We start from the raw sequence: 25,501 nt of genomic DNA on the forward strand, positions 1-25,501 counted from the left end.
TCAGGGCCTTGCACATGCTGTGTATTGTTTTGAATGTGAATGTCCTTGAACAATTGCTCCCCAGTGGATGGTACTATTTTAGAAGGTTATAGAACCTTAGCTGCTTTCTAACTGTAGATCTTATGCAACTGCCACCTGCTTCTGCCAACGTGCCTTCCACTCTATGGTGGACTGTATCTCTTTAGACTGTAAGCCAAAACAATGCTCTTCTTCTCTTCCACTGCTTCTTGTGTCATAGCAACAAAGGAAGTAACTAATAAAAGTGCTTGCCACTGAGGTACACCCACAGTCCTTCTTTCCAGCCTTGATGTTAAACTCGGGATAATAATAATAATAATAACTCAAAGAACTTTCCTTAGTTAAGCTAAATCTTCCCTAATCGTCCTTTAAAAATGTTACATAGTTTCACATGTTTGTTCTCATGGGAGAAAGTTAAAAATCTTTTCTCTCAGTTTATTTAACTAATCCTGGTGGATGATTTTACAGTTGGGAGTTAAGTGGGGGCACAACTGCCTCCTTTAAAGTATCCAAACATCTCATCTAGAACATGATTTGTCCCTTCATGGATTTGAATGTCCTTACTCTCACTAAAGTTCTGTTTTTCTTATATCAATTGGTGTTTTCCTTAAAGGACCGTGGCTAAGTGTTTCAAGACTTATTTTGCCTCTGGCAATCATCTATTCTCATGTTATACTGGAATATTTTACAATTTTGTATAGTTTTTACGATGTAAGTTACCATAATAACCCTTTGTAGTTGGTAGTTGAATGTTACTCCTCTCCAGTGTCGAGACACACATCCTTTACCTAGCCTGCCTGCCTCCTTTCAATCCTTACCTTTTTGTGGAAGGTCGTGCTTCTTGCTGTGCTGAGTAGGATGCCCTAACTGGGCTCTTGTATGAAAGAGCTCAGTGTAAGTTGGATCATGACTATAGTGTGTCTTGCTCCTGTCTGTGAGCTTGAGAAAGGGGAAATTTAAAGAGCCATTTTCAAACTATCCTGCTACCTGGAAGCAATGGTGTCTTTTGATGAGTGAGTGAATTAATGGCTTCTGATGCTTCTGACCATTGTTGGAATAGATAATGCTAACTCTTACTGGAAGGGATCACTGAGTTTTATATTATTTCCAGATAGGAAATAACAGGTCATTGTGCCTTTTGTGTTTGGTGACAATACTGTTGATATTGCACACAATGTGGTAGGATTGATAAGGAAAATTCTTGACCAGCCACTGCTGGCATCATTTTATGCTAGAGTGGAATCACCAACACATTTTTGGTATCAGTACCCAACCAGGTGAAGATTAACCAATTTGTGCCATGAAATGCTGACCTCACCATTTCCTGGGAATTCCCAGAGAAAAGACATCTACCTACTTTGTTGAAATAAAAATATCTTATTCCAGCAAATACTATCTTTATGTAAGATGTTATAAGCAGGGGAGGCTGGGTTAAGGGTATCAGAGAATTCTTGGTATTGTTTTGAGGCCCTTTTAAGACAGAACATTTCAATATTGAACTTTGTTACCATGAATTCTAGAAGCATATATCACTAGTGCAGTTCCCCACCCTTGACTGACCCTTCTGCACACTGTTTATACTAAGGTGGTGGGAAGAATTGGATGAAAGCATTTCATTTATTTGTGTGAGATTAGAGCAAACAGAAGGGAGCCATAGCAGAGGAGAGGGAATACTGAGAAAGTGTCTTACCTGAGGTTGGCTGTGTGTGAGTGGCACTACTCTGTATGCCTATGGTCCCAACAGGATGCTCTGGAAACATCTCTATCACGTCTTTCTCTGAAGGAGTACTTGTCTTTGTCCAGGGGAAGGTCTTTAGAGCAGATACCCGCTGCGTGCTCCAGTGTGCAGGATTTGATCTTAGAAGTGACTGCTGGCTTTGTGTTGTGAACCCTGGAGTCCTGGCTGGTCCTCTGGTAGTTGCACCTCATAGGAAATAGCCAATGGCAGTGTTAACTTGCTTATCCCTTTGGGCAAGTACAACTGTTGAGTCACCAAAAGATAATTAGGCAGCAGCTATATAAAGTGCAGATATTATTACTATGAACAGTACCATATGTCACCAAAGGGATGTTTTCTCTTGAGTAAACAGTGAGGCTAAATATCTAACTCCACAGAAGTTGTGTAATAAACCACTGTGAACAGATGTAAAGTTGCCAGTACTAAAAGTGCCAGACTGTAAGTGTCTCTCCTGATGAGACCTGGGGGCTTCTCAGAGTCCTCGTGTTACTTTGCAGCTCCTCAGCTGCTCCATGACTCTTGAACTTGTCTCTTGAAGAGCAACAAGGCTCATGCTCTTTGCCTCATGGGGACATGTAGGGACTGAGGTAGCATCAAGGGAAGTTGGGCTTTCTAGAAGAAACTACTCAAAATACTAACCCTCAGCAAAACAGACTGAAGATTGGTTGAGAGACATCTATCTAATGCTCCTATTCTACAGGAAATAGGAGAAAGAGGTACAAATATTAGGTTGGCTAATGTTCTCCTTTGGGAAGACTGAGACAATGCTAGGCCAAGCAATGCAGCTATAAGGTAAGAGTTACCCACTAGCCTATAGGGTTCCTTCTTCTGGGTGGATAAGACCTAATCTTCAGCTTGTGTTGGAATTTGTTTTCCAGGTGCCCTTTGGTGGGTACTGTATATAGGGACTTACCTATGCAGTTGCAGGAGATGACCCCAAATTCTACTTTCTTCTACCCTATTTCACACCTAGACCTCAAACACCTCACATCACCTAAGCCTTGATCCCAAGAGTCAGACATGGACTTGGTCCTTTCAACCCAACTGTCACCTGGCCAGGTAAGTGCCTATCAGGTGTGCCAAGAGTAATGCCAAAATGCAAATATTGCTTTCTCTCCCTGAGCATTTGTCCCTACTGAAAGAGTACTAAAGGGAGACATGATTGAGATTGGGGGTTGAGAAGATAAAATTGACTCAACCCTCAGCTCTGTCCTCAGAAGCAAGCAGGAAATGGTGACTTGTTACATACCTAGTTCATCTCACCAAGTGGTCCTGTCTCTTACAAAGTGAGCTTTCTTCCACAGCATGACCAATAGATACCCTGCACTATCACAAATCAAAGCCCACTACAGTGGAATTAGAGCATAATTGATTGTGTTGATCAGTTGACTGTGGAGACACTGATGAAAAGCTTACTATGTGCAGATGCCATGAAAGCCACTGAGGCATGAAGCAGATGATGGGACAACAGGAAGTTCCTGCTCTCAAGGTTCATTCACTGAGGAGGTACATATATAAATGTCACTGTGCTATAACCTAGAGTAACACAGAGTCCAGATAACATACAGATACTGGGCTGAGCAACCAAAGATGGGTTTTGGTTGGGGAATCTTGAGGATATGAGAAGATAGCATCTGGACTGTCCCCTGACAGCCCAGAGCTGTGAAACACCACAAAGAAGGATAGAACTTCACAGAGCAAACAGAATGCACGTGTTTGCACAGAGTGGTGCGAAAATGTTTTTCTGTTACCAACAAGGGCAGTGATTCCAAACTGAATGCAGCAGAGGAATCATGGGAAAATAACAAATACATGAAGAAAGCACTGCGTTCTCTCTAATGACTCTGGAGCCTCTACAGCTGACTGTTGGGTTCTATCATGTAAGGGACAAAACCAACTCATATCTGAGGACCACTGCTCTTGTGGCTATGGATGGATAGTTTAAAGGACTGCAAGCGTGTGACAAGAGGCACTTGGTCATAGGCTGTTCTGGAAGATGATGAGGACTTGAAACAGACACACACATCAGGTGGACTCAGGGATGTATCCAGAATCCAGATACTAAGTGTGGGAAAAATGAGTTAGCAGTGGTTTCAAAAGTAGCACATGAGACAGATGATAGTTGTTGAAAGAGGATGGATGGGAAGGAACTGGGAACTACAGGGAGGCAATGACTCTAGAATAAGGACCAAAATTCCAGTAGCTCCAAGAGCCCAGTAGTTAACACAGGAAATAATACGTAATGCAATAGGGTGCAGAGAGGATTATGGGAGTAAAGAGACAGGTGTCCCTCATTGTTGTCACAGAGAGGGACATCCAGGGTGGCCAATATTTTTCCCTCAAATACTCCAGAAATCCATTTTTTTTTAATCAAAGAGAAAAATCCCCTGATCTTAGCACGATCTAATTGAATAAAATTCCTGAAGGCAGCATCTCTTCTTTAGTGATCTGAGGAATGGTGGGAGGTGGGTGGAGGGGAGGTTCTGGTCTCTCTAATAGTCTATACTCACCCAAAGCATTGAAAACACCACTGGTAAATGTATAGTTGATGACAGGGGATTTCTCCACCATCTCCCAGAAGTCAGAAAGAATCCTTCCTGGGGAAAAAAAAAAGAAGCTTGGATTTGTCTGCTGGAGAGTGAAGTTCAATGCTCAGCCAGAGAGCCTCCAGGTCACTGCTGATACTCACCTGACTTCCCCGCCATCACACAGATGAAGACGCAATCGGATTCATTGGTCTGACTCACTGTAAGAAAAACAGGCACACAGCCAAGACATTGCAATAACAACCAAATTACAGTTTCTAGGGCCAGCCCTTTAGCTACAATGCCCTTTCTGTCCTCCTGGTCCCCCCCACTCAGCATATCATGTATGCTGTCTCAGTGAACCCTCATCACCATCCTCTATGGAAGATGTAAGCACATGTCTGCAGGCCCTTAACAGAGCATCCCCAGGGACACGTGTGTTTAGGAAGTCAGAAGTTTTAGATTTTTCTCAACGTCTCATGGAATGTTTGTACCACACTGACAGAAGAACTGCTCCTCCCTCTTCAGCTGCCAACAGTAATCAGGGAAGCCTGCAGCAATCACCTTCATCCAAGCCATTGATCACTCAGCAAAATATTTGCACTTCGTAGAAAACAGAAAGCAGACTACTGAATCTAGTCCCTCAGTCTGTCTTTTTGGCTTTAAAAGGGAAGGGGGAGTCACAGCCACTGCTAGAGTCTGCTGATACCCTCCCTGTGTTAATTGTTGTATTTGCTGTTCAACTTTTAGGACTCTAGGAAGAATCCTGTTTGGATGATGGAGCCACCAAGGATTGATGTTAGAAACTAAACCATACCTAAGACCTAAATAGAGTGTACCTAAAGGTTCCTGGCAGCCTGGCCCATGACAGGGCTTGGGATGTGGAAACCTATCAGGCTTGGCTACATTCCTTGAGGAATGCCAGAGCTCAGGCTTGTCAGTCACCTGCAAGATACACACCCGAGAGGATGGAGGTTGACTTAAAAATCTCAGTGAGGTAGCTGGTGGAATTTCCAACGATGTCCACCAGCAAAGCTGTGAAATCTGCAAGACAAATTAGAGAAGCTCCCTGAATTCTGATGTAGAGACACAAGGGGAAACAGACTGCATTTGGATTTTTCTTTTCTTTTTCTTCTCCTTCTTCTCCTTCTCCTTCTCCTTCTCCTTCTCCTTCTCCTTCTCCTTCTCCTTCTCCTTCTCCTTCTCCTTCTCCTTCTCCTTCTCCTTCTCCTTCTCCTTCTCCTTCTCCTTCTTCTTCTTCTTCTTCTTCTTCTTCTTCTTCTTCTTCTTCAGATTTTACATAATAATTCAACTTAATCTGTTAAATACTATTGATACTCACACATAGAAAAATACTAATTAAAAAAAAGTAAAAGTAAATTCAAGCAAAGAACTTTAGGATCCACTTTTATAATCTAATTTAACTCTTTCTCTGTTAACATCCAAGAGCTACCAAAGAACCCCATTGCTTCATCTAACTTTGTTAGACTATCAAACTTATTCAAGAGGAATCGGGCCCACAGACATGTAAGGCCAACTTACATAAAGTTGGAATTTTTAAATGCAGCCAAATTTGATGTTGGGTTGTTAACTACAGACATCAAACCTGACAAGACCTTTCCAAAACATCTCCTTTTTGTCCACTTTATTTAGAGCATGGGAAGAAGTCTAGAAGATTCTGTATAACATTTTAGCATGAAAAACCATTGAACACTTACTCTCTGAACAAGATTTGAATGAGACCCACAACCAGCACTGTGAGCATCATTAATCAACAAAATTTCCTGTTTTTAGATCTAGAGACGAGGCTGCCAATTGCTCCTCTGTTAACTCGGGGCTCTCCAGAACCCAGAATTCTTTGGGTTCTCTCTCAAGGGGTACGTGATTGGACAAACTTCAGTGATTTCTAGATAAGAAGCTCCCGGAGCCCACTGGATGATTTCCCATCATGCCTCATACAGACGCTTCTTTTACTCAGCAACAGGATTGTGTGTTGCTTGCAAGAGCAGCCAGACTTGAAAATACATCTATTGTAGATGTAGACCAATGCATGGTGATAATCAGTAGCTGGTGGAGCAGGCCTACACTAGCAGGAGATGGGCAATGCTGTGCATGAGCCTGAGCTATAATCTGATTCTAAACATTTGTGTGGTCATGTGGTTACCCTGGATAGGGAACTGCTATATTGTGTCCCTCTATAGGGGTTGACACCTCTCAGTGCAGAAGGCTGGTGACCATGAGCCACTTCCTTTCTATATTATGTTGTAGAGTTGGATGATATGTACTCTTTCATTATGCAACCAACTGTTTTCCTTCTACTTCTCAAAACTCTCCATCAGTTTACTACAGTATATAGTAATATGCAATACATACCCGTAGTGTGCCAGATAATGGTACACTGGAGGTTTTTGTGATATAAACAGCAGAAGTTAACATTAAAGGGGGTTCAGTTACATGGTTCAGCATGGGAAGGCATTTGTCACCAAGCCTGCTGACTTGCATTTGATGTCCAGGACCCATATGGTGGGAGAAAAAAAATTATTTCTGAAAATGGTCCTCTGGCCTCCAAATGTGTGCTTTGGCACACTGCTGTTGTATGTGCACACTCCCCCTTCAATAAATAAATTTAAACATATATTTAAAGATACTTTAAAGTTAGTGGAAAAGAAAGACTCACAAGCTGAGTGATAAAATGAAAAGTTGGAATCACAGTTTTTATTGCACAGAAGCAGGGACCTGGATCCAGATGGCAAATATGGGTCCTGGTTCTGCCCAAGACTTAACAAAAATGATGGTACCTTCCCTAAGTCCTATAACATACTGCAGATTTATTTTTTGTTTTTCGAGACAGGGTTTCTTTGTGTAGTGGGCGGTGGTGGTGCACACTTTTAATCCTAGCACTCAGGAGGCCGAGACAGGCAGATCTAAGTTCGAGGCCAGCCTGGCCTCAAAAGTGAGTTCCATATTGCAGATCTTGAATCTGAGCTGAGATTTGCTTTGAGCCAAAAGTCCTTTCCTCCCAAGATTCCTACCACAACTCATACAGCCTGTTACTCAGGGTCTTCTTCCACTTCTTTGTTTGTTTGTTTGTTTGTTTGTTTTGAGACAGGGTTTCTCTGTGTAGCTTTGCACCTTTCCTGGATCTAGCTCTGTGGACCAGGCTGGCCTCAAACTCACAAAGATCTGCCTGGCTCTGCCTCCCGAGTGCCCCTGGCTCCTACTTCCTCTTTGAAACTATGTTTAAAACTCTTTCATTGGGCTTGGAAGAAATTCAATTACCATTCCTTTGAAGATATTCTTTGTTCCCACAGAAATTTAACTTACTGATTTACTATCAATGGTCAGAGAGGGGTCATGTCTAAGTCCCTTTATATGGAAATAGAAGACAAGAACAATTTTTTGTCTACTCAATTAGTGATGATTTAAGACTGTCTTTTAATGTTCAGTGTGAACAAGGCTGTGAAACAAACATCCCTCTGATCATTGCTGACAAGAGGGTAAATGCCTGTAAGATTTCTAGAAGTTTTAGCAAATTGAATCACAACAAGATTTGTTTCCCTGTCAGCCAACAATTCCATTTCAAGGGCTTCATCCTAGAGAGGTAATTGGGCTAGTGCTTCAAGTGATTCTGCACAGGTGCTCATCACAGCACTGTTTATAAAAGTAAAGTTTTTCAGAAAAAAGAGACAGGTAAATAAACCATCACCCTGTCTTTCAGTGAACATCGTGCATCCATTTGAAGGACTGGCCATATTTCTATATACTGCAATAAAATGGACTTTAAGACACACACTCTAAAAGGAAAAAATCCTTACCAACTATACATCTGATGGAGGATCAGAACATCATTACACCCTCAAAGAAGCTTCTTCTTGTTGTAGATGGGAATCAACACAGAGACCGACAACTAGACAATGTGCTTGAGCACTCAACCCTAAATAGGATGTCATTTTCAAACCCCTCCTCTTGACATTTGGGAATCTATTTTGATAAAGATCATAAGAGCCAGAGGTGGTGGACCATACCAAGGAAACCATGTTTTTCTGAGCAAAGCAGGAATGATACATGTGAACTCTCAGAGACTGTGCAATGACCTGCACAGAGTCAAACTAGATGAGGTCTACCCACTGAGAAGGGGATGTAGACACAAAGTCCCATCCCTAGCCAAGAAGCTATTTGCAATTATCACCTTTTGGGAAAGGGAAAAACAGTTTTCTCCAGTGGAGTGTTATTAGGTCTATCAACCACACTCCAGGGCAGATCCCATTCCCAGAAAAAAATTAGCCAAAAACAACAACAACAAAAATGAATTATATGTCTTTTTGTTTTTGTGTGCTTTTTATTTTGGTTTGGTGTTTTTTTTTTCCTTTTTCTAATTGGTTGGTTTGATTTTCTTTTTCTTTCTTTTTTTTTTTTTTTTTTTTTGAGAGTGAGAGAGAGAGCATGATGCTGGATGGGTAGGGAGATGGGGAGATTTTGGTAGGAGTTGACAGGGGCTGGATAATATGATCAACATATGAAAAATATCTTAACAAAACCTGGACAGAGTTAGAAAGTAAGTTTAAAAAAATACACACTCCAAAAGTTATTTTTAGCAAGAGAATGTTAAATTTTAGTTAGGGCAAGTTTTTGTTGTTGTTTTAACACAACTATATCTTCAAGCCTTCTTTTCAGGGGTGTAGTCTTATCACTAAATTCTGTACAAGGGGATGTGAATAGTTTCTATACTGTAAATGTATAGCAAGTGAGTATCCTTTCCAATTCCTTTCACTCTTGTCTTACGGCTCAAGTGTGGTGGTAAACTAACTTGCATCCGAGAACAAAGACAACAACTTATAGAAGGCAGGCGAGCTAGAAGGAACTTAGGTCTTTATAATTATAGATTACATAGCTATTTCAAATATTTCCAAAACTTATTAATGTAAAAATACCTTAAATAGTTAAGTAGAAAAAGGAAATAGGAGAGGAAGTCCTTTCTTCTTTTGCAATCTCTATTTTAACAAGTAGCCAGAGGAGTCCTTTTACAGATATGGTACAAACCTTGCTGCTCCTCTGCACAGGAGAATCATCCTATAGCACTGGGCTCCTGAGTTATTGTCCTTATGGTCTAACCACTGCCAGGCCTTGGCAGTGCCTTCATTTCCTTTCTGTTCCCAGACTCTAAGTTCCACTAGAACAGAATGGGTCCTCTCTGTCTGCTCAGGCCAGGAAGAGTGCTTGGGTAATAATAGATTCTCAATAAAGAATTGTTACTTGAGTGAGGTAATGATAAGGGAGAAATCTTCACTTCTGTTTTTCCAGATGTTTTAAACTTAAGAAACATGTAGTACTTTTAGATTATGAAAGTAATAAATTCCAAATATTGCAAAGCCATGTTAATGAATTCTCTTCCATTTCAAAACACTCCAGTCTTTTTTTATCAGAGATAATAGCCTTTCTTGTGTCCAAGACATACCTATGTTATTATTGGTAACATTGTATGCTGGATACTATTTTAAAATTCTTTTCACATCTGAAAATCCTTGGGAATGTTGTTTTCCTCTTAGCAACAACATCCGGCAATACATACTCATTTGTGCACTATATGTGGCTACTTTTCAAAGTTTCCTGGTGGTGGATATTCATATTTTCCCACGACTTTGCCACATAAGCAATGTTAATGAGCACCTATTTGTGTGTAACAGAGACTTCTCTATGGTAAAAACAGACAAGGTAATGTGCACACCATTAAGTGTATGAAATATCATTGTGTTACCTTAGTATGAGAAAAAAATATACTCCTAGAACTGGCCCTCACCTTGCCTGGGCTGCACAAAAGATCTAACCCTGTTGGTGGAGGTGTGGGTGAGCTAGCCTTGAAGTTGTGAGCATGGGAGAGCTGTCCCCATTTCTCATCTGTCTCATTGTGGCATGGGTGGGGGAGTATCTCTCCCCCACCCTTATCAACGAGCCATGTGAGAGAGCTGGCCCTGAGGTCATAAGTGCAGGAGAGCTGTCCCTGCCTGCCACCAGCTGCAGCACTAAAGTGGCCCCTGCACTGCACCTCAGCAACACAGTAGAGCTGATCCTGAAGGTGTGGGAGAACTGACCCTGAGGACATATAGGCAGGAGAAATGGCCCTGCCCCTTGTTCATGCTGTAAAAGTTGAACTAACCAGGGCAATGCTGGAGAGCTTACCCTGGTGGTTAAGACAGGGGAGAGCTGGCGGGCTGACCAACCTTGCGACTATGCAGGCCCAGAACCACAGTTATGTGTTGACCCACCCCAACATCCACCCCCTCTGTGATCTACTGGAACATGGCAGGGAAGGTGTTAGTGTACGGAGCCATGGTTGTAAGATCTCCATGATACAGGGCAGCAATAGGATGTTCAGGAAGAGTCCCACTGACTACCCAGAGTTTGTGGTGTAGCAGAGATGAGAGGCCTCAAAACAGACTAATGGTTATTTTGGATGAATGCCTGCATGTAAAAAAATCTATGGATAAAGGGGTTTACTGCACGACTCATTATATCACACTGCAGCTTCCATGACAAGAAGCTTTCTTACTTTTATTTTCCTGTCTTCTCTTAAATGTTATTTTTATTTATTTATTTATTTATTTATTTATTTATTTAGGTTTTTGGGGGAGGGAGATGGGTGAGATTGGGAGACATGATATGGAGATGATGTGAAAGACGCAAATAATAAATAAAAAGAAAGTTTTAAAAATACTCCAAAAATGGTAAAACCAAAATTGGAAAAGCTACAATGGTATGGCAGGCTCCACCTACCTGATAAGTCATTGGTCCGATTGCTCAAACAGTAGCAGTACCTGGTAGGAAATTTGGCCGGGTCAACTGTCTTTGGGTTGGAAACTGTGATGAGAAAATATTTCCTCAGTACCACAACACGTTGGCTGGCCCTGAGCCCCTCACCCACCACATTACCACAGGAGAACCATTATTACTTACTGTTATAGATGGCCACAGAAACCTTGTGAAAGGCAAATGAACTATAAGAAGTGATGCTAAGCACAGAGAAGAATTGCTTGCTGTCTGTTAAGTAGAAAAAGAAGCACAAATACTTGATGACATAACCTTAAATAAATCAATACTAGCAATGCCTGTGATCTCAGCTCTGGGAGGCTGAGGGCAGAGGATTCTGTATTTGTAGCCAGTCAAAGCTAGATAGTAAAAATTTGTCATGAAAAACAAACAAAAAATTATACATGAGGAATAGTGAATATGACCAAGGTACAGGATATATTTATTAAAAAAATGTCACAAACAGACAACTAGACCAGTGGAACACAACAGAAGACCCAAACAAGATTACATGCAACTATGGTCACATGATATATCTTTTTTGGGGTTCCTTTGCTTTATCAAACACCATGACCAGAAGTAACTTGGAGAGGAAAGAGTTTATTTCATCTTACAGCTTGTAGTCCAGGATCCAGGGAAGTCAGGGCAGGAAATCAAGGCAGCAGCCTGGAGGCAGAAACTGAAGCAGAGGCATGGAGGAGTGCTTCTTACTGGCTTGCTCACTCATAGCTTTCTCAGCCTGCTTTTGTATAGCACCCAAGACTACCACCAGCCCAAGGTCAGCACCACCTGCACTGAGCTGGGCTCTTCCACATCAATCATCAGTCAAGAATATGTACCACAGGCTTGCCCATAGACATCTGGTGAAGGCATAACCTCAGTTGAGGTTTACTCTTCCAAAATGACCCTAGCTTGTGTCAAGTTGAAATACAATTAGCCAGTACATATTTGACAAAGATGCTAAAAACAAACACTTGAGAAAAGATAGTATTTTCAACAAATGGTGCTGAAATACCAGGACATCCACATGCAGAAGAATGAAATTAGACCCTTGCACAAAAATTAACTCCAAGAGGGGCAAAGATCTCAACTTAAAACCTGAAACACTAAAAATGTTAGAAGCAAGCATAGGCAGTGCCCTACTAGATATAGCCATAGCAAAGGCCTTTCTGGATAGGACTCCATTTGCCCCGTGATGAAGGACACAATTGACAACTGGGACTTCATAATAATAAAAGCTCTGGACAGCTAAGGAAACAATCAACCAAAGGAAGAAAAAACATACAGATTTGGAGAGAATCTTTGTTAGCTAAGTATCTTACTTACAGAGGGCTAATACTGAGACTATATGAAGAATTAAAAAGAAAAACAAATAGTAACAAAAGCAAATAACCCAATCAGATAATAAACTGTGTGTCTCAGCAGAGAGTTATCAATAGAAGAAATAAAAATGTAGAATAAATAACTCAAGAGTGTTCATCATCTTTAGCAAGGAAATGAAAACTGAAACAACTGTGAGATTTCATCTCACCACAGTCCGAATGGCTAAGATCAATAAAACAATTTACAGCAAATATAAGCCAGTTTGCTTAGGAAGGAAGGAGAAAACCATAAAGAAACTTTCAAAGGAGGACCATAGGTTGGAATGGATCTTAGAACCAATGGATACATCTGCAATGAAACTCCCGCACCTAAGGCTCAGGGAACATGGCAGAAGAGGAGGCAGGAAGAGTCTAAGAGCCAGAGGAGCTGGAAGTCTGCTGTGAGGATGACTCTCCTGGATATGACAGGGAAGTGACACCTACAATAGCAACAATATGACTACCTCAACAGGACAAGAACAATAACAATATCGACAGACATGCTAAGAAGGAGAGGGGAAACCTCCTGGAGTTTTGCACCTAGACAAAGAACTATAGGCAACTAATAATTCCTGAGAGAGTGAGAGATGGAGAGAGGGAGAATTAACCTAAGGGGTGAGGCCCCTAGTTGATTATCCAATACAAAGTCATCCCTGAAATCATGTACACACAAGCCACAATATATTGACTCAGCAAGTTGTCTATCATCTATGTATCTATGTATCTGTAACATAACGATCAAAGAAAAAAGACCATCAGTTCCAGAGGAAGTGAGGGGCAGATATAGGTTGGAGGAAGAAAAGGAAAGGGAGAAAAGTGATATATTTTAATTATAATGTTTTAATAAAAATAAAACATCATAATAAACATATTGTTTTATATACTATTTAAAACATTAATGAAAACAAGATAAAACATAAAAGAAAATGAGAAAAAGTGAAGAAGCTGGGTATGATGGAAAATGCCATTAGTCCTAGCACTTGAGAGTCAGAGGCAGGCAGATCTCTGTGAGTTTGAAGTCAGCCTGGTCTACAAAGCAAGTTTCAGGACAGCCAGGGATGCTACACAGAGAAACTCTGTCTCAAAAATAAGAACAAACAAACAAAAAGTGAAGAAGAAAAGAAAAACAGTATTTTATAAGAAATACAACAAATGCATGATAAAAATAAATATAAATAAAGAAAAAATTAATATGAACTAAAATAATAGCCAGCATGGCACAATAGCCCAAAAAGTACAAAAGCAGTATGCATAACTTGGTGGTAACTAATAGCTTTAACTGGATATAAGTTCTGCCAAACAAGAAGGAAATCACACTTGGCATTAGAAACCTATGTAATTATGCATGGCTAGTAAAGTCATGGATCTTGGAGGAGAATCTACAACCACCAGTTTACTGAACTAGTATAACAAACTAAATTCTAAACATTTATCTTTGTACTCACAAGTAAGTATAGGTCTCATCAAAGAAATGTCTTATTGTAACAGACAGAGATCCTTACAGAAAACCACAACTAATCAAAATGCGCAGAATAAATGACTCTGTATTTCTCATCCCCAACTGATAAATCTAGAACCCAACTCTACACCTAACGCTTAGGGATTGTAGAGGAAGAGGGGGTGGAAAGACTGTACGAGGCAGAAAAATAGGAAGTTTGCTGTGAGATGTTGTCTCCTAGAACTGTTGAAGAAGCTATGCCCATGAAGTCTCATCAAAATGGCTTCCTCAACAAGATCTGAACAAGGACAACACCAGTAAACATGATGAGTTGGGGAATCTCAGAGGGCCTTGACCCTAAACAAAAACCTACAGGCAAATAAGGAATGCTGAGAGTAGGAGAAAGAGTCTTCCCCAGGGAAGAGTCCACAAATTGGTTTTACAATACCAAATGGTAAACCCTGAAATCATAAGTAACATTATTTGGACTGAACAGGCTATATTTATATGTTTAGGAGTATATACATATGTATCTAACAGCAATGAAAGAAATGGAGGCTGTGAATCTGAGAAAGGGTAGTAGGTGTGCATTGGAAGGAAGAAAAGGACAGGACAAACAATGTAATGCAATTATATTTTAATTTTGAAAAATAAATTAAAAAAATAAAAATGATAAAATTAAACCACATAAAACCTACTATAATAGTTGCCACTTGACTGTCTGGTCTACTTGGAAACTCCAGCAGTCTCTAAATGAGCAGCTTGGATGTAGTAATTTCTCCAAGTTGTTGCAACAAATTTCCACACACTTAGAAACATAAAAACAAGAGAAGTTGATAATCTCAATGTTATAGAGGCCTGGGAATGTGACTATCCAGAATCTTGAGTTGTTTTAGTAAGTGCCCCAAGTAACTTTTACTTGTACATATTGTGTAGCCCTAGGAAATGCTATTCACATAGCCTTCAATGTTGAATTGGCATTCTCTAGCCCTTTACTCTGCACAGTACTTATTGCCTATGAATTCTCTTTATTGCTTAAGAATTCTGTTTAATGCATTCTTTTTCCTCTCCTTCCACCAGAATATGGATGCCCAGGGCAAGGGCTTTGATCTGGTTTGTTCCTTGTTTTACATCCAAAATTTAGGATAGTGATAATCTGGTATGTGGTAGGTGGTCCATAAACATTTACCAAGTAAGAGTAAAGCTGAATATAAATAATAAAGGAAGTAAGGATACACCAGATATCTTTCATGCTCTACTGCCATTTTGAATCTTTTAGATATCTATCCTTTGATTCTTGTTATAATAAATTTGTGGATCTCTAATCATTAAATACCTACTGCCTATAAGTTATTTTACTAGGATCTAAAATAAAATAAAAAGAAGGCTAATTAGAGCAATAATGTAAGCCTCAGAACTCCTTTTGTCTTAAAACAATATGTACTAAGCTATATTGATGAATATTTTTTCTTAGGGTCATACAGTTGTGATTGCAAATGACAGCCTTGCACATTCATCATGCTGGCTATGCAGTTTGATTTCAGAATGCTCCCAGACCTCCTGCTTTATGCTGATGTATTCATTGCCATCATGTCATGAAGCAGAACCACATGCTCCTCCATTTTGAACATGGAGACACTAAGATAGAGTAGTCATCGACAGACTAGAACTAAGCCAGTGCAAGAGAAGTTCTGATCCAAACAGCACTGGAATGAGTAGTTACCTTTTAAAGCTCTACTGAGCATCCCATTCACAAGCTCTGTCAGGTTGAGTGCAGACAGATCAACTGACCTTGCTGGGAGTTCTGAAAGAGATTCAAAAACATCTCTGGTGGGATTTTTCTCTGCAACAGAAACAGTTTTTTATTTCCAAAATTAGATCGGAACTTCTTCAGGCACACACCGAACACAAACCAAGTGCCAGACACAGGAGCTCAGAGGTAAGCAGCAATTCATGCCAGGAGCTCAGTAGGTGACAGTCAAGGACACGTACCATGACTCACATAGCACTTGTTTCCAGTGACTGTTTTATCTCTGTGTTTGGAGAGAACAGGAATTAACAGACTACCTCTCATCCACAGTTGGAGGTTCCAGGCCATCACGAGTGTTCTCAGCACCTCTGAATTTGGAAACTGCACTGATTTATATGTGGACCCAAGCCTGGCAGGCTACTGGCATCTACTAAAATATTATTAAATTTTAAAGTTCCACAATTCCAATGTATGGGCTTTATCCTCAGAAATGCAGATTTAATAGAACTTGGATATGACCCAGACATCAGTATGGAACAACAAAATCCCCTAGGTATTGGTGTGTATGACCATATGGAAAGAGGCTGCCAGTGGAAATATTCCCTTCTCCTAGTTGTTACTTGAGTACATGGAAACATTAGTGGATCAGGCTTACAGAGTGGTGGGTAGTCCTCTTTATAGTATTAAAATCACTGTTTCCAATTTTTACCTCATGCTTAGATGCTGTTACCCCTGTTGTGTTGATTGAGAATTCTTTTAGAGAAATGGAAAAAATTGCTTAGCAGTCTAGATTTCCATAGCAAGGTAAGTGGAAGACTCACCCGTGGTTGCAAGAACCTCTACCCCTTTTACCATCTTCTCTTCTCCCTTGAAGACAGACTCTGGGAAAAGAAAAGTTTTCATGATGTGTTGTAATTCTCTATTGCCAGTCCCAGGGATATGGAGAAGGCTTAAGGTGAATCTTAAGCTCAATAGAGTAACATAACTGAGAGATTCCCCAGGAAGGAAGAGCCTGGATCTTCCTGCACTTGCTCACCTAATTCAATTTTAGTTCTCATCTGTTACCTGGCTATGGTCTAGAGAACTATACTCATAAATAAAATACCTATAATGCATTATCTAGTCTACTTAACTCATTAACTGAGTCAGGAAACTGGGCTTTGGAGAGAGCAACTGGTTTGACTTTGCACAAGGCCATGGGGTAAAGGGCTGAGAACTCACTTCCTAGAACTGCAGTGTGATGGAACTCCATAAACATCAGGCCACTTGCTTATGAGCTTCTGGCTTCATGAGGCTTCTTGACTGCGACTTTGGAAGGGGGAGACTCGTGAGCAATGGCAGTTAGTGTTGGAAGCATCTATAACAGGGTACTAACCTGGCCAGAGGGTAGGAAAATGCCTCCTTGAGGTAGGGACTGTGCTGGAGGACTAGTCACTTTGAATTAGAGGATGGGTAATCACACCACACCTGTTGCTATCACTGTAAGCAACAGTAAATTGCTTAATAGTAAATTAAGAAAGAAATGCAAAAGAATAAAGGTATAGAGTCTGAAATATGTGCCCAGTGCTCCTGAGTTAGTCATGACTGTAGGGCTGGCCTCCATACCTGCTGTGTAAAGGAAGGATCCATATTTCTCCTTCTTGAGGCCTTTGTTTCCAGGCACTGAAACAAGAGATTCCATCAGTGAAATAGTACCCTAGGGCACCTTCTCACACAGTATGTGACATCCTTAAAGATCATCTTGCCATCACTGCTTTAGAAGGATGGAGAGACAAAGACCCTGAGAATTTAAATGTCATCTCCAAGTCCCACAATAGGCAGAGTCAGCATAAACCCAAAACACAAGCAGATGAGATCTTCAGTAAGACAACTTTGTAATGATTTTCATCTCAATTCATATTTCACTATAGTAACAAGATGTAATATGACATCAATTTCTTTATAGTATTTTAAAAATGTGTTTTTAGACAGTTTCATGCATGTATATAATATGTCCTGGTCATACTCATAATTCTCTCTTAGCCTCCTCCCACCCCTTCCCCTTATGCTGGCTGCCAAGTCTTTCATGTCTTTCCATTTTGTTTTGTGACCCACTGGGTTTAACCAGGGTTACTCAGTAAAGCATGGAGCATGGGCAACTTCCACTGAAGAGAATGACTTCCTCTCTTTCAGCACGTCTCAACTGCCATTAGTTATGAAATGATCCATATGAGATAGTTATTGATAAACATGCTGCTAATTAAGCCAATTAAAGTTGTTAGTCCGTTTATTAATGACCAGACCAAGAGCAGGCTCATGCTTCAGAAAAGTCTCGTGGTACCCAAGCTCAGGCACAGGATTTTAAAAGACAAATACATAATTAATAACATCAGTGTTCAAAGAGAGGATTGCACTAGTGAGGGATTTGGGACAGCCTAGTAACTTCTGCTTTCTTTGTATAGCTCATCAGTATTTTCCAGATACTACATACTATGTTTGGACCATGGTCAAGGTCATGGACAGTCCCAGAAGGGTTGCCAAGGTGTATGTGGCTCTTGGAGGTAGTAGGCTCAGAAGTGACCAGGCAGGCACAAAAGAAAGTTAGGATGGGATTGTGTTACCTGAGTCATTTCAGCTATCCTGGTCAGGTCCCATGAGGCCCTCCCCCAGCTATGACTGAATATTTACTGGCTTACTCTGGTGTGGGCCTTATGAAGGCAAATGCAATAGTTATGACATCATCGGTGCACAGCCACATCATACCTATAAAACAGCATTTCATGGCCAGCCTCCCCATTGCCCAACTCTGACATTCTTTCTATCCCATCTCCTATGATGCTCCCAAAGCCTCCTCTATACAAATTTCTGTTTGAGGAAATCTCTGACCAAACATCTTCCTTCGTTCCTTCATTCCTTCATTCCTTCCTTCGTTCCTTTGTTCATTCCTTCCTTCTTTCCTCCCTTCCTTCCCCTCTTTCTTCTTTCTTTCCTACTTTCATTCCTCCCTCCCTCCTTCCCTTCTTTCTTTTTTTCCTTTTGACATTGTGCTGGTTGATTTTTTTTTACTATAACATTTTTATTAATTCGAGAATTTCATACATGCATATACCGTATTTTCACACATACACACCCTTCTCCTAACTCCTTCCATTTCCATCTCCCACTCCTCTGTTAGCAGTCTCCTCCTAGATTAAAGCATTCCATCCTACAGATGAGTTCATTAAGACAGAAAGTAAACAACTCAAAATAGCTTTAGGAAGTCCCTTTCACTGACCAGATTCACTAAGCTTTTCCCTCTCTAAGAGCATATAAACAGTAAAGACTACTAAGGGTAATTTTCAGAAAAGCCCACCTCACTGGCAGAAGCAGAGAGCAACTGAACCGCCTGAAAGAAACAAAGACCAGACAACACCTAGTATGTTATCACCTTTAGTCTTCCTGATTTCTTTTTGTGTTGGAATTATTCTCTATTAAAAGGGAGAAAGTTGGAGGCTCAGAGTGACTATTTTTGAAAAATTATCACACTCCTATGCAATGTATTGGTACAGCTGGTGGCTTTGGAGAAAGAGAACTGGTTCTTGTGGAAACATTTTAAATGTATGCACATGTTGTATCATTTGCCTTTTGAAGCATTGGATGCTCTCTTTAAAAGTAAAAATTAGAAAATAAACAGAAACTTCCATCCCCCATAAAAGCCTGAATGAATATTGATTAAGTTATCCTGCTTATTTTTTAAATTCAGAATGCATGTGCATCTCTGGCTACTCTGTGGGGGTGTTTTACAAGGTGCTTTTCATAGGTATGCCAATTTCACACCATGTAAATCAGGAAATGTAAAGATGTGTGAGCTATTTCAAAGGTGATGATGGCAAACAGCAATGTTTCCATTATAACATCTCATCCTCTGATGAAATACCACAGTCTGCGTGAATTTAGTAGGATCCCCAGAAGAAAAGATCCAGAGAGCTCTGGAATCTGCTAGAGTTGAGTGAGCTGGGGAGGCACAACCACCCATTTACCTGTTGTAGGTAGGAAAGCCACTCCCTTATCTTTCTTGCCTTCGCCTTTGAGACCAGACACTACAATTAAAAAGAAAGAAAAGGTTGTACCAGAGAAGTGACAAAGCAGACAGAGCATCAGACATGATTTAGTCCGAGTGACCTGTTTTCCCACGTGAGGGAACTGCCATCTAGAACTGTGATGTGATTTCTTTAAAATCCCCCATGTGTTTTGTTCATTTATTCATTAGTCATCACGTTTACTGAAAATAAACATGATTAAGACTGTTATTCAGCATCAGAATCTGATAGCCATTGTGTGTGTCAGGGAGGCAGATATGAAAGAAGGGAATTCAGCAGCGTATAGGGAAATAATTACAAACAGTGCTTTGATGGAAATGTGAATGTAGTTGACAGGGAGCCTGATCACATCTCAGCAACATGGAAGTCTTCCCTGGGAGGGCATGGTGAACTGAGATATGAGGATGAATGGTATCTGGGTAGGACCTAAGTGGCTGAGGGCTGTTCTATGTGCAGAGAATAGCATGTGCCCCAGTGCTACATTACCTGTGAGCATCTCTCTAAAGAGCTGGCTGAAGGTCAAGGTGTTGGAGCATAAAAAAAAAAAAAAAGGAGGTGAGCATTTATGGGAGCTGGGGAAGATGAAGTGGGCAATGTCATGTGGAGCACATAAAGGATTTGGAATGCTATTCAAACAAAAAGAAGACATCACTGAATCTTTTGTAAGGAATAAGGATGGGGATCATGGAGGAATACAATCAAGTGATGTCATCGCCTATATATACACAGATCACGTGGGCTGAGAAGTGGAGAACGGAACAACAGGGGAATTAGTGAGCTAATTCAGAATGCTTCCCTGGTGGGAGAGCAAACAAAGGATGGTGATGTAAACAGGTTTGTAGAGGGCAGAGCCTTCTGTGACACTGGAGCACAAAAAGCCAGGGGGGAAAATACACACCATGACTGCCATTTTGACCAAAACACTTAAGATTCTGCATTGAAATATTGTTGCTGGGATTCTTAAAGCACAATAATATCCTTCTCTAATACACAGAACAGACACGAGGAAGTGAACAGCCCACCTGTATTCCAGAGAGAGAGGATACAGGCAAGGCCCATGCACAGCCTCACTGGAGGACCATGTAGCCAGAAGCTCGTCATGCTGGAAGGCTTTGTCCACCTGGTAGCAAAACATCAAGCACTTAGAGGAAGCCAGACTTGCTTGTTAAGCACTCTGATGTAGAATAATACATTCTGTAAGCAGTGCTGGGGAAGTTATTAGTATAGAATCTCATCAGGAAAGGTTTAGGTTGTGTTGAGATAACAAAGGGACACCATGATTTCTTTAGCTTAATTTTGAAACAATTCATTTTTTGTTGACCTCCATATTTGATTATGAACAGTAGAAGAGGGAGCTCTGGCCCACAAAGTTACTGAAGAACCGTATTTAGTGGACTCTCTATCATCTTGTAGCTTTCTACCTGGTAACCTGTTAGCTGTGGACTTCTTGGCTGTGGTAGTAGTAGGGGATAGATGATGGGTTAGGTACCACCCTTTGTATGCTTTGGCAGAAAGTGACATGTTTAATTTTAGCTAGAATCTGTGTCTAAGTCATGTACCTAGTCTGTGTAACTACAGTGCATCTGGTAATTTGGGGGAGGTTTGCATGCATATTCTAGGGGCAGTCATGTAGTTCTGAGATGAGACATAGCCTCTAAAGACAAAACATTACTGTTAATGTTACTATTTATATTAAGTGCTATAATTATGGATATAGGTGACTATTACAATTTGCCCAACTCTGTGGCATCTGTGATAGCTGTCTTGGGGAGTTTATTCTGTAGCATGAAAGCTAATGTAGAACATAATAAACCAATAATAATGACAAAAACATATTAAGCACCTTCTGTGGGACACATATCACACAGAACACTGATGTATGTTTTCTCTCAGTGAAGCTAGAACTGATCAGCATTCCCTCCAGCTTGGGGGCGTGGGAACGATGGGTAGGCAATAAACACATGGTGAACTAAGGTAAGGATTCTTTCCTCCAGGACTTAGATCATAATGGCAATACTACTGTGCCATGATGACCTTTGTATATAAGATGAACAGTTGAAAGTTCATTCTGAAGATTACATAGAGTATAAAGGATCAAAAAATCCAGCTCCTAGGGCTAGAATGGGTGCCTATGGATCTTAACTCTTTCTCATCCCATTACCTTTTGCTCGTTGCCCTCTCTCCTTCCTCTTCTGCATTAGCACAACTGCAGAGCCACCAAGATGATGAGCATATACAAGCATCACATCAGGAAAAGTCACTGTCTGTAGCTATATAACAGCTGCACACATTCTGTTGATCACTGATCATCATGTCAACAATGTTGTTCTACTAAAGGTAAATGTGTTAAACTTTATTTCTTTAAGACCACAATTTCTGCTGATTTTGCTCATAGAGGAAAAAGTTAATTTTCCTTTAGTTTAGGTTTCCATTAGTCTCCATTGCTGAATCAATTCTATGTTAGGAAGAAAGAGAGCAGAATTACTAGCAAGTGAAAACCAAGGAAGTACAGTTAAAATGAGTTTGAGACAAACAATGAATATTATTTTAGTGTTGCCCAGTCAGTACTCAAGAAAGCCTGATTTGGAGAGGCAGAGGGTTCTTAAAAGAATTTCACACTTTACACAATAGATGGGCTGGACTTGAACTCATGGTAGTAGTACTGATCACTTCTGCTTCTCTAGCCTTCCTTTTGCACACCTAGGCTACTATAGAATAGTTTAGAATATCGGATAGGGAACATATGTCTAAGTCAGATGCACTCTATTTGACTCCTGAGTTGAGCTTTGTAACCTGGATCTAACTGGACCTTCCCTCAACCCAAAGAAACTAATGAGACTTATGGCACAGTTATTTGAAAGCATGGAGTCTAGAGTTAGACTTTCTGAACTTATTCTCTGATTCTGCTACTTTTTTTTTTAGCTGTCTAGGTTATTAAAAGTATTTGTACCTCAGTTTCTTCCCTCAAGGCTATGATGACTATCAAAACATGTTCTTTGTGTATAATTCAGTAGATAACATCTTGCAAAGCTAGAGCTACCTGACCATTCAACCAAAGGTGTGATGCTCAAGAACATTGGTACTCCATTAAGCAAACAATTTTCTTCACAGAACAGACTTACAGTTTTCAAGGCCCCATCTTATAAAATCTGTATCAGCTATCAAATATTTCACTCAAAAACTAAGTTATCATTATTCCTTCCATTCCCCATGGCTATTATTATAATGCCTACAAACCACTGTTCCTTCAGTGAAACTTGCAAAGAAGCAAATCAGTAATGTTAATGAGAACAGTAAAGTCATGAGGGAGTCCTTAAGCCACCTGGAGACCTGGCACTTTGGCACATGGATTATTTTGAGCTGAAAGCTATTGAGAATTGAGAGATGCAGGAAGTAACCTTTTGAGAGATTCCTTTGTTTGACAGAATGCACCCATTTCCAATAAACGAATTCTGTCATAAATCCCATGTCTAGGAGGCCTTTTATAGTCATGAGTATTGGCAATGAGCTGATCCTGCACAAGCAGCTCTCCTTAAAGTAAACCTTATCTTCAGTTTGTTTCCTCATGCACTTACGTTTCCAGTGTGCACCACATCTACAAGCTCAAATGACCTTTTTTTTTTTTGAAAATTTTAATTATCTCTATACCCACTTTATGGACCTCTCACTAAAACAGTATGTGAGTCTCTGGATCTAGTCGCCTCTTGGGGATTTTTATTTCATTTCTGTGAGGACTGACATAAGCATATGGAATACCCCATTTCACTTAATCTACTTTTTGTTAGCTCAGTTTGCATGGCCTCAGGCATTGATGCTAAGAGGTTGAGGCAATTAGACTTTTGTATTGGTTGGTAGGCTGTCCTCCGTGTACTAAGCCTTCATGTTTGGATGCAATATCTGGGTATTATTTTCTATGCCTATCATATTAGACAGATAATACCTTTTATATAATATAAATATCAAAAGATGAGAGGTGGAACCCTTAGCTCATGGCCACATGACTTCTAAAAGGAGAGCTGAGTGTGATGGCTCATGTCTATAAACCAGCCTTCCGTGTTTAAGACAGGAGGATGATTGTAAGCGAAGAACTAGGCTACAAAGCAAGTTTCAGGCCAGCATGAGCTACAGTGTGAGACCCTCTTTCAAACAAATAAAAAATTAAGCTCCAAACAAATCAAATATAACACTAAATAAGAGAACTGGAGATTCATTCCTACCTGCAAAAATATTGTCCTAGAAAGGGTCTGACACTGAAAACGAAGTTGATGACTTCCAAGCATTTTAATTGGATAGAGGGGTTAGAAACCCAGAAATTCCCCATGAGACATATAAAAAGGGGGTTATTAAAGCAGTTAAAAAGGTTAGTAAGACAGATAAAAAGGTTATTGAATCAAGATGTGCCCAAGAGTCTCTTATAATGTTAACTTGGAATACATTCATGTTTTATCAACAACAGCCCTGGTGTTGGTGGTATGAGCAGTAAGAACTAAACTCCCAGAGTCTTAGTAGTCAATGCATTGTTTCCCATTAACAAGTAGCACAAATCACCAACGTTTAGTTTGAACTGACAAGCAAGTCTATCTTTCCTCCTGCACTGTGAAGGAGTGAAGATGCCCCTTTACTGCTGAAATCACAGGAAAGAAAAACTCAGACAGATGAACAGGCATGAACAAGCACAATGACTGTGAGATATTTCCTTCTCCATGCATTTCCATGGTCATTTGCTCATCTGATTTCTAGCTCAGCACCTGCTCCCTCTTCAGGGAGAGAAAGTGGAAACTGAATAAATAATTGCTCAAGGCCATTAAAATGGTGATAACAGGCCTGGATTTCAATCTCTGACAGCCACCTCTACAGCCCTTAGAGAAACTCAAACAGGCGAGGGCCTGTCTTTTCAAAAGATGTAATGAAGAGCAAGAGGTGAACAGTCTCCAACCAGGGTTGTCACACAGGATGATCCACTTGTCTTCAAAGCCACCCTCCCATTCATTGCTATTATCCTTATTCTGGAGTTTGAAGAAACAAGCTTAGTCAGTAGCCATTTCAAGGCATGCAGACCAGAAAACTAGGAGTTGTGTGTTTGCTGTCCTAGTCCATGATGGATTTGAGTTTGACTTGAAACAGAAAGTTAAACTTGGCAGCAGCTACCTTGCTGTTGAATGCATCTTGGGGCATTTTTTCCTTATCATTTCAATTTCTTGGATTGAAGACCATGTTTTCATTATCTCAGAAGTGAGGACAATCTACCCCCTCACTGGCTCAGGAATGCTTTAAGATCCTAATCCATACCACAAAGGAAATGGGAAGCAGCAGATTGTGATCAAAGAACAGAGACTTCGCTCAACACAGTGGAGATATGGCAGAAAGGGTTCTCCTATCACTCAGCCTCCAGGAGCCAGAACACAGGAATTACAGCATTCCTTAGCTGGCCTCAAGCTTTGGGGTGAGGAGACCAAAGGCGGCTTAAAATATCTATAGTATATAACTCACCAGTCTCCTGAGCAGGATGAATAACTTCAAAGAACTTAGACAGCCAAGAAGATTAGTAGTGAGGCCAGAGTGGTGAGATTTATATGAGTTCTTAGTGAAAGATACTGGGGGTGGGGATGGGAAGGGCTTCATAACTCTGCTTTAAATCCTCTGGAAAAAAAAAAGGAATAATAATCCTCCCCAAAACTCTGGGCAGTGAAAGAGGATCATCTCCATCAGAGAAAAAAATGCTTGTGTGATAAGCTGAATAGAATCCGTGAGCTGGATGACAAAGCACCGATTCAGCCTGGGATGGGAAAACTTTCCTGACAGCAATTAC

At 40.5% G+C, this 25,501-nt stretch overlaps 1 protein-coding gene across 1 annotated transcript in view; it reads right to left on the bottom strand.

Moving 5' to 3' along the window:
* The window catches only part of Hhla1 (HERV-H LTR-associating 1), a 30,443-nt gene extending 9,650 nt beyond the window's left edge, over positions 1-20,793 (bottom strand). Inside the window, exons 1-10 of the mRNA XM_036208385.1 lie at positions 20,715-20,793; positions 19,633-19,692; positions 16,456-16,515; positions 15,608-15,688; positions 11,233-11,316; positions 11,053-11,136; positions 5,242-5,325; positions 4,446-4,502; positions 4,267-4,353; positions 1,709-1,942 (exon numbers count right to left, since the gene is read on the bottom strand). Of these exons, the coding sequence (XP_036064278.1) occupies positions 1,709-1,942; positions 4,267-4,353; positions 4,446-4,502; positions 5,242-5,325; positions 11,053-11,136; positions 11,233-11,316; positions 15,608-15,688; positions 16,456-16,515; positions 19,633-19,692; positions 20,715-20,793 (910 nt within the window). The remainder of the gene's footprint in view (positions 1-1,708; positions 1,943-4,266; positions 4,354-4,445; positions 4,503-5,241; positions 5,326-11,052; positions 11,137-11,232; positions 11,317-15,607; positions 15,689-16,455; positions 16,516-19,632; positions 19,693-20,714) is intronic.
* Positions 20,794-25,501: the final 4,708 nt, after the last annotated feature.

The sequence above is a fragment of the Onychomys torridus genome, chromosome 16 (genome assembly GCF_903995425.1).
Source record: "Onychomys torridus chromosome 16, mOncTor1.1, whole genome shotgun sequence".
NCBI classification, from domain to species: domain Eukaryota; kingdom Metazoa; phylum Chordata; class Mammalia; order Rodentia; family Cricetidae; genus Onychomys; species Onychomys torridus.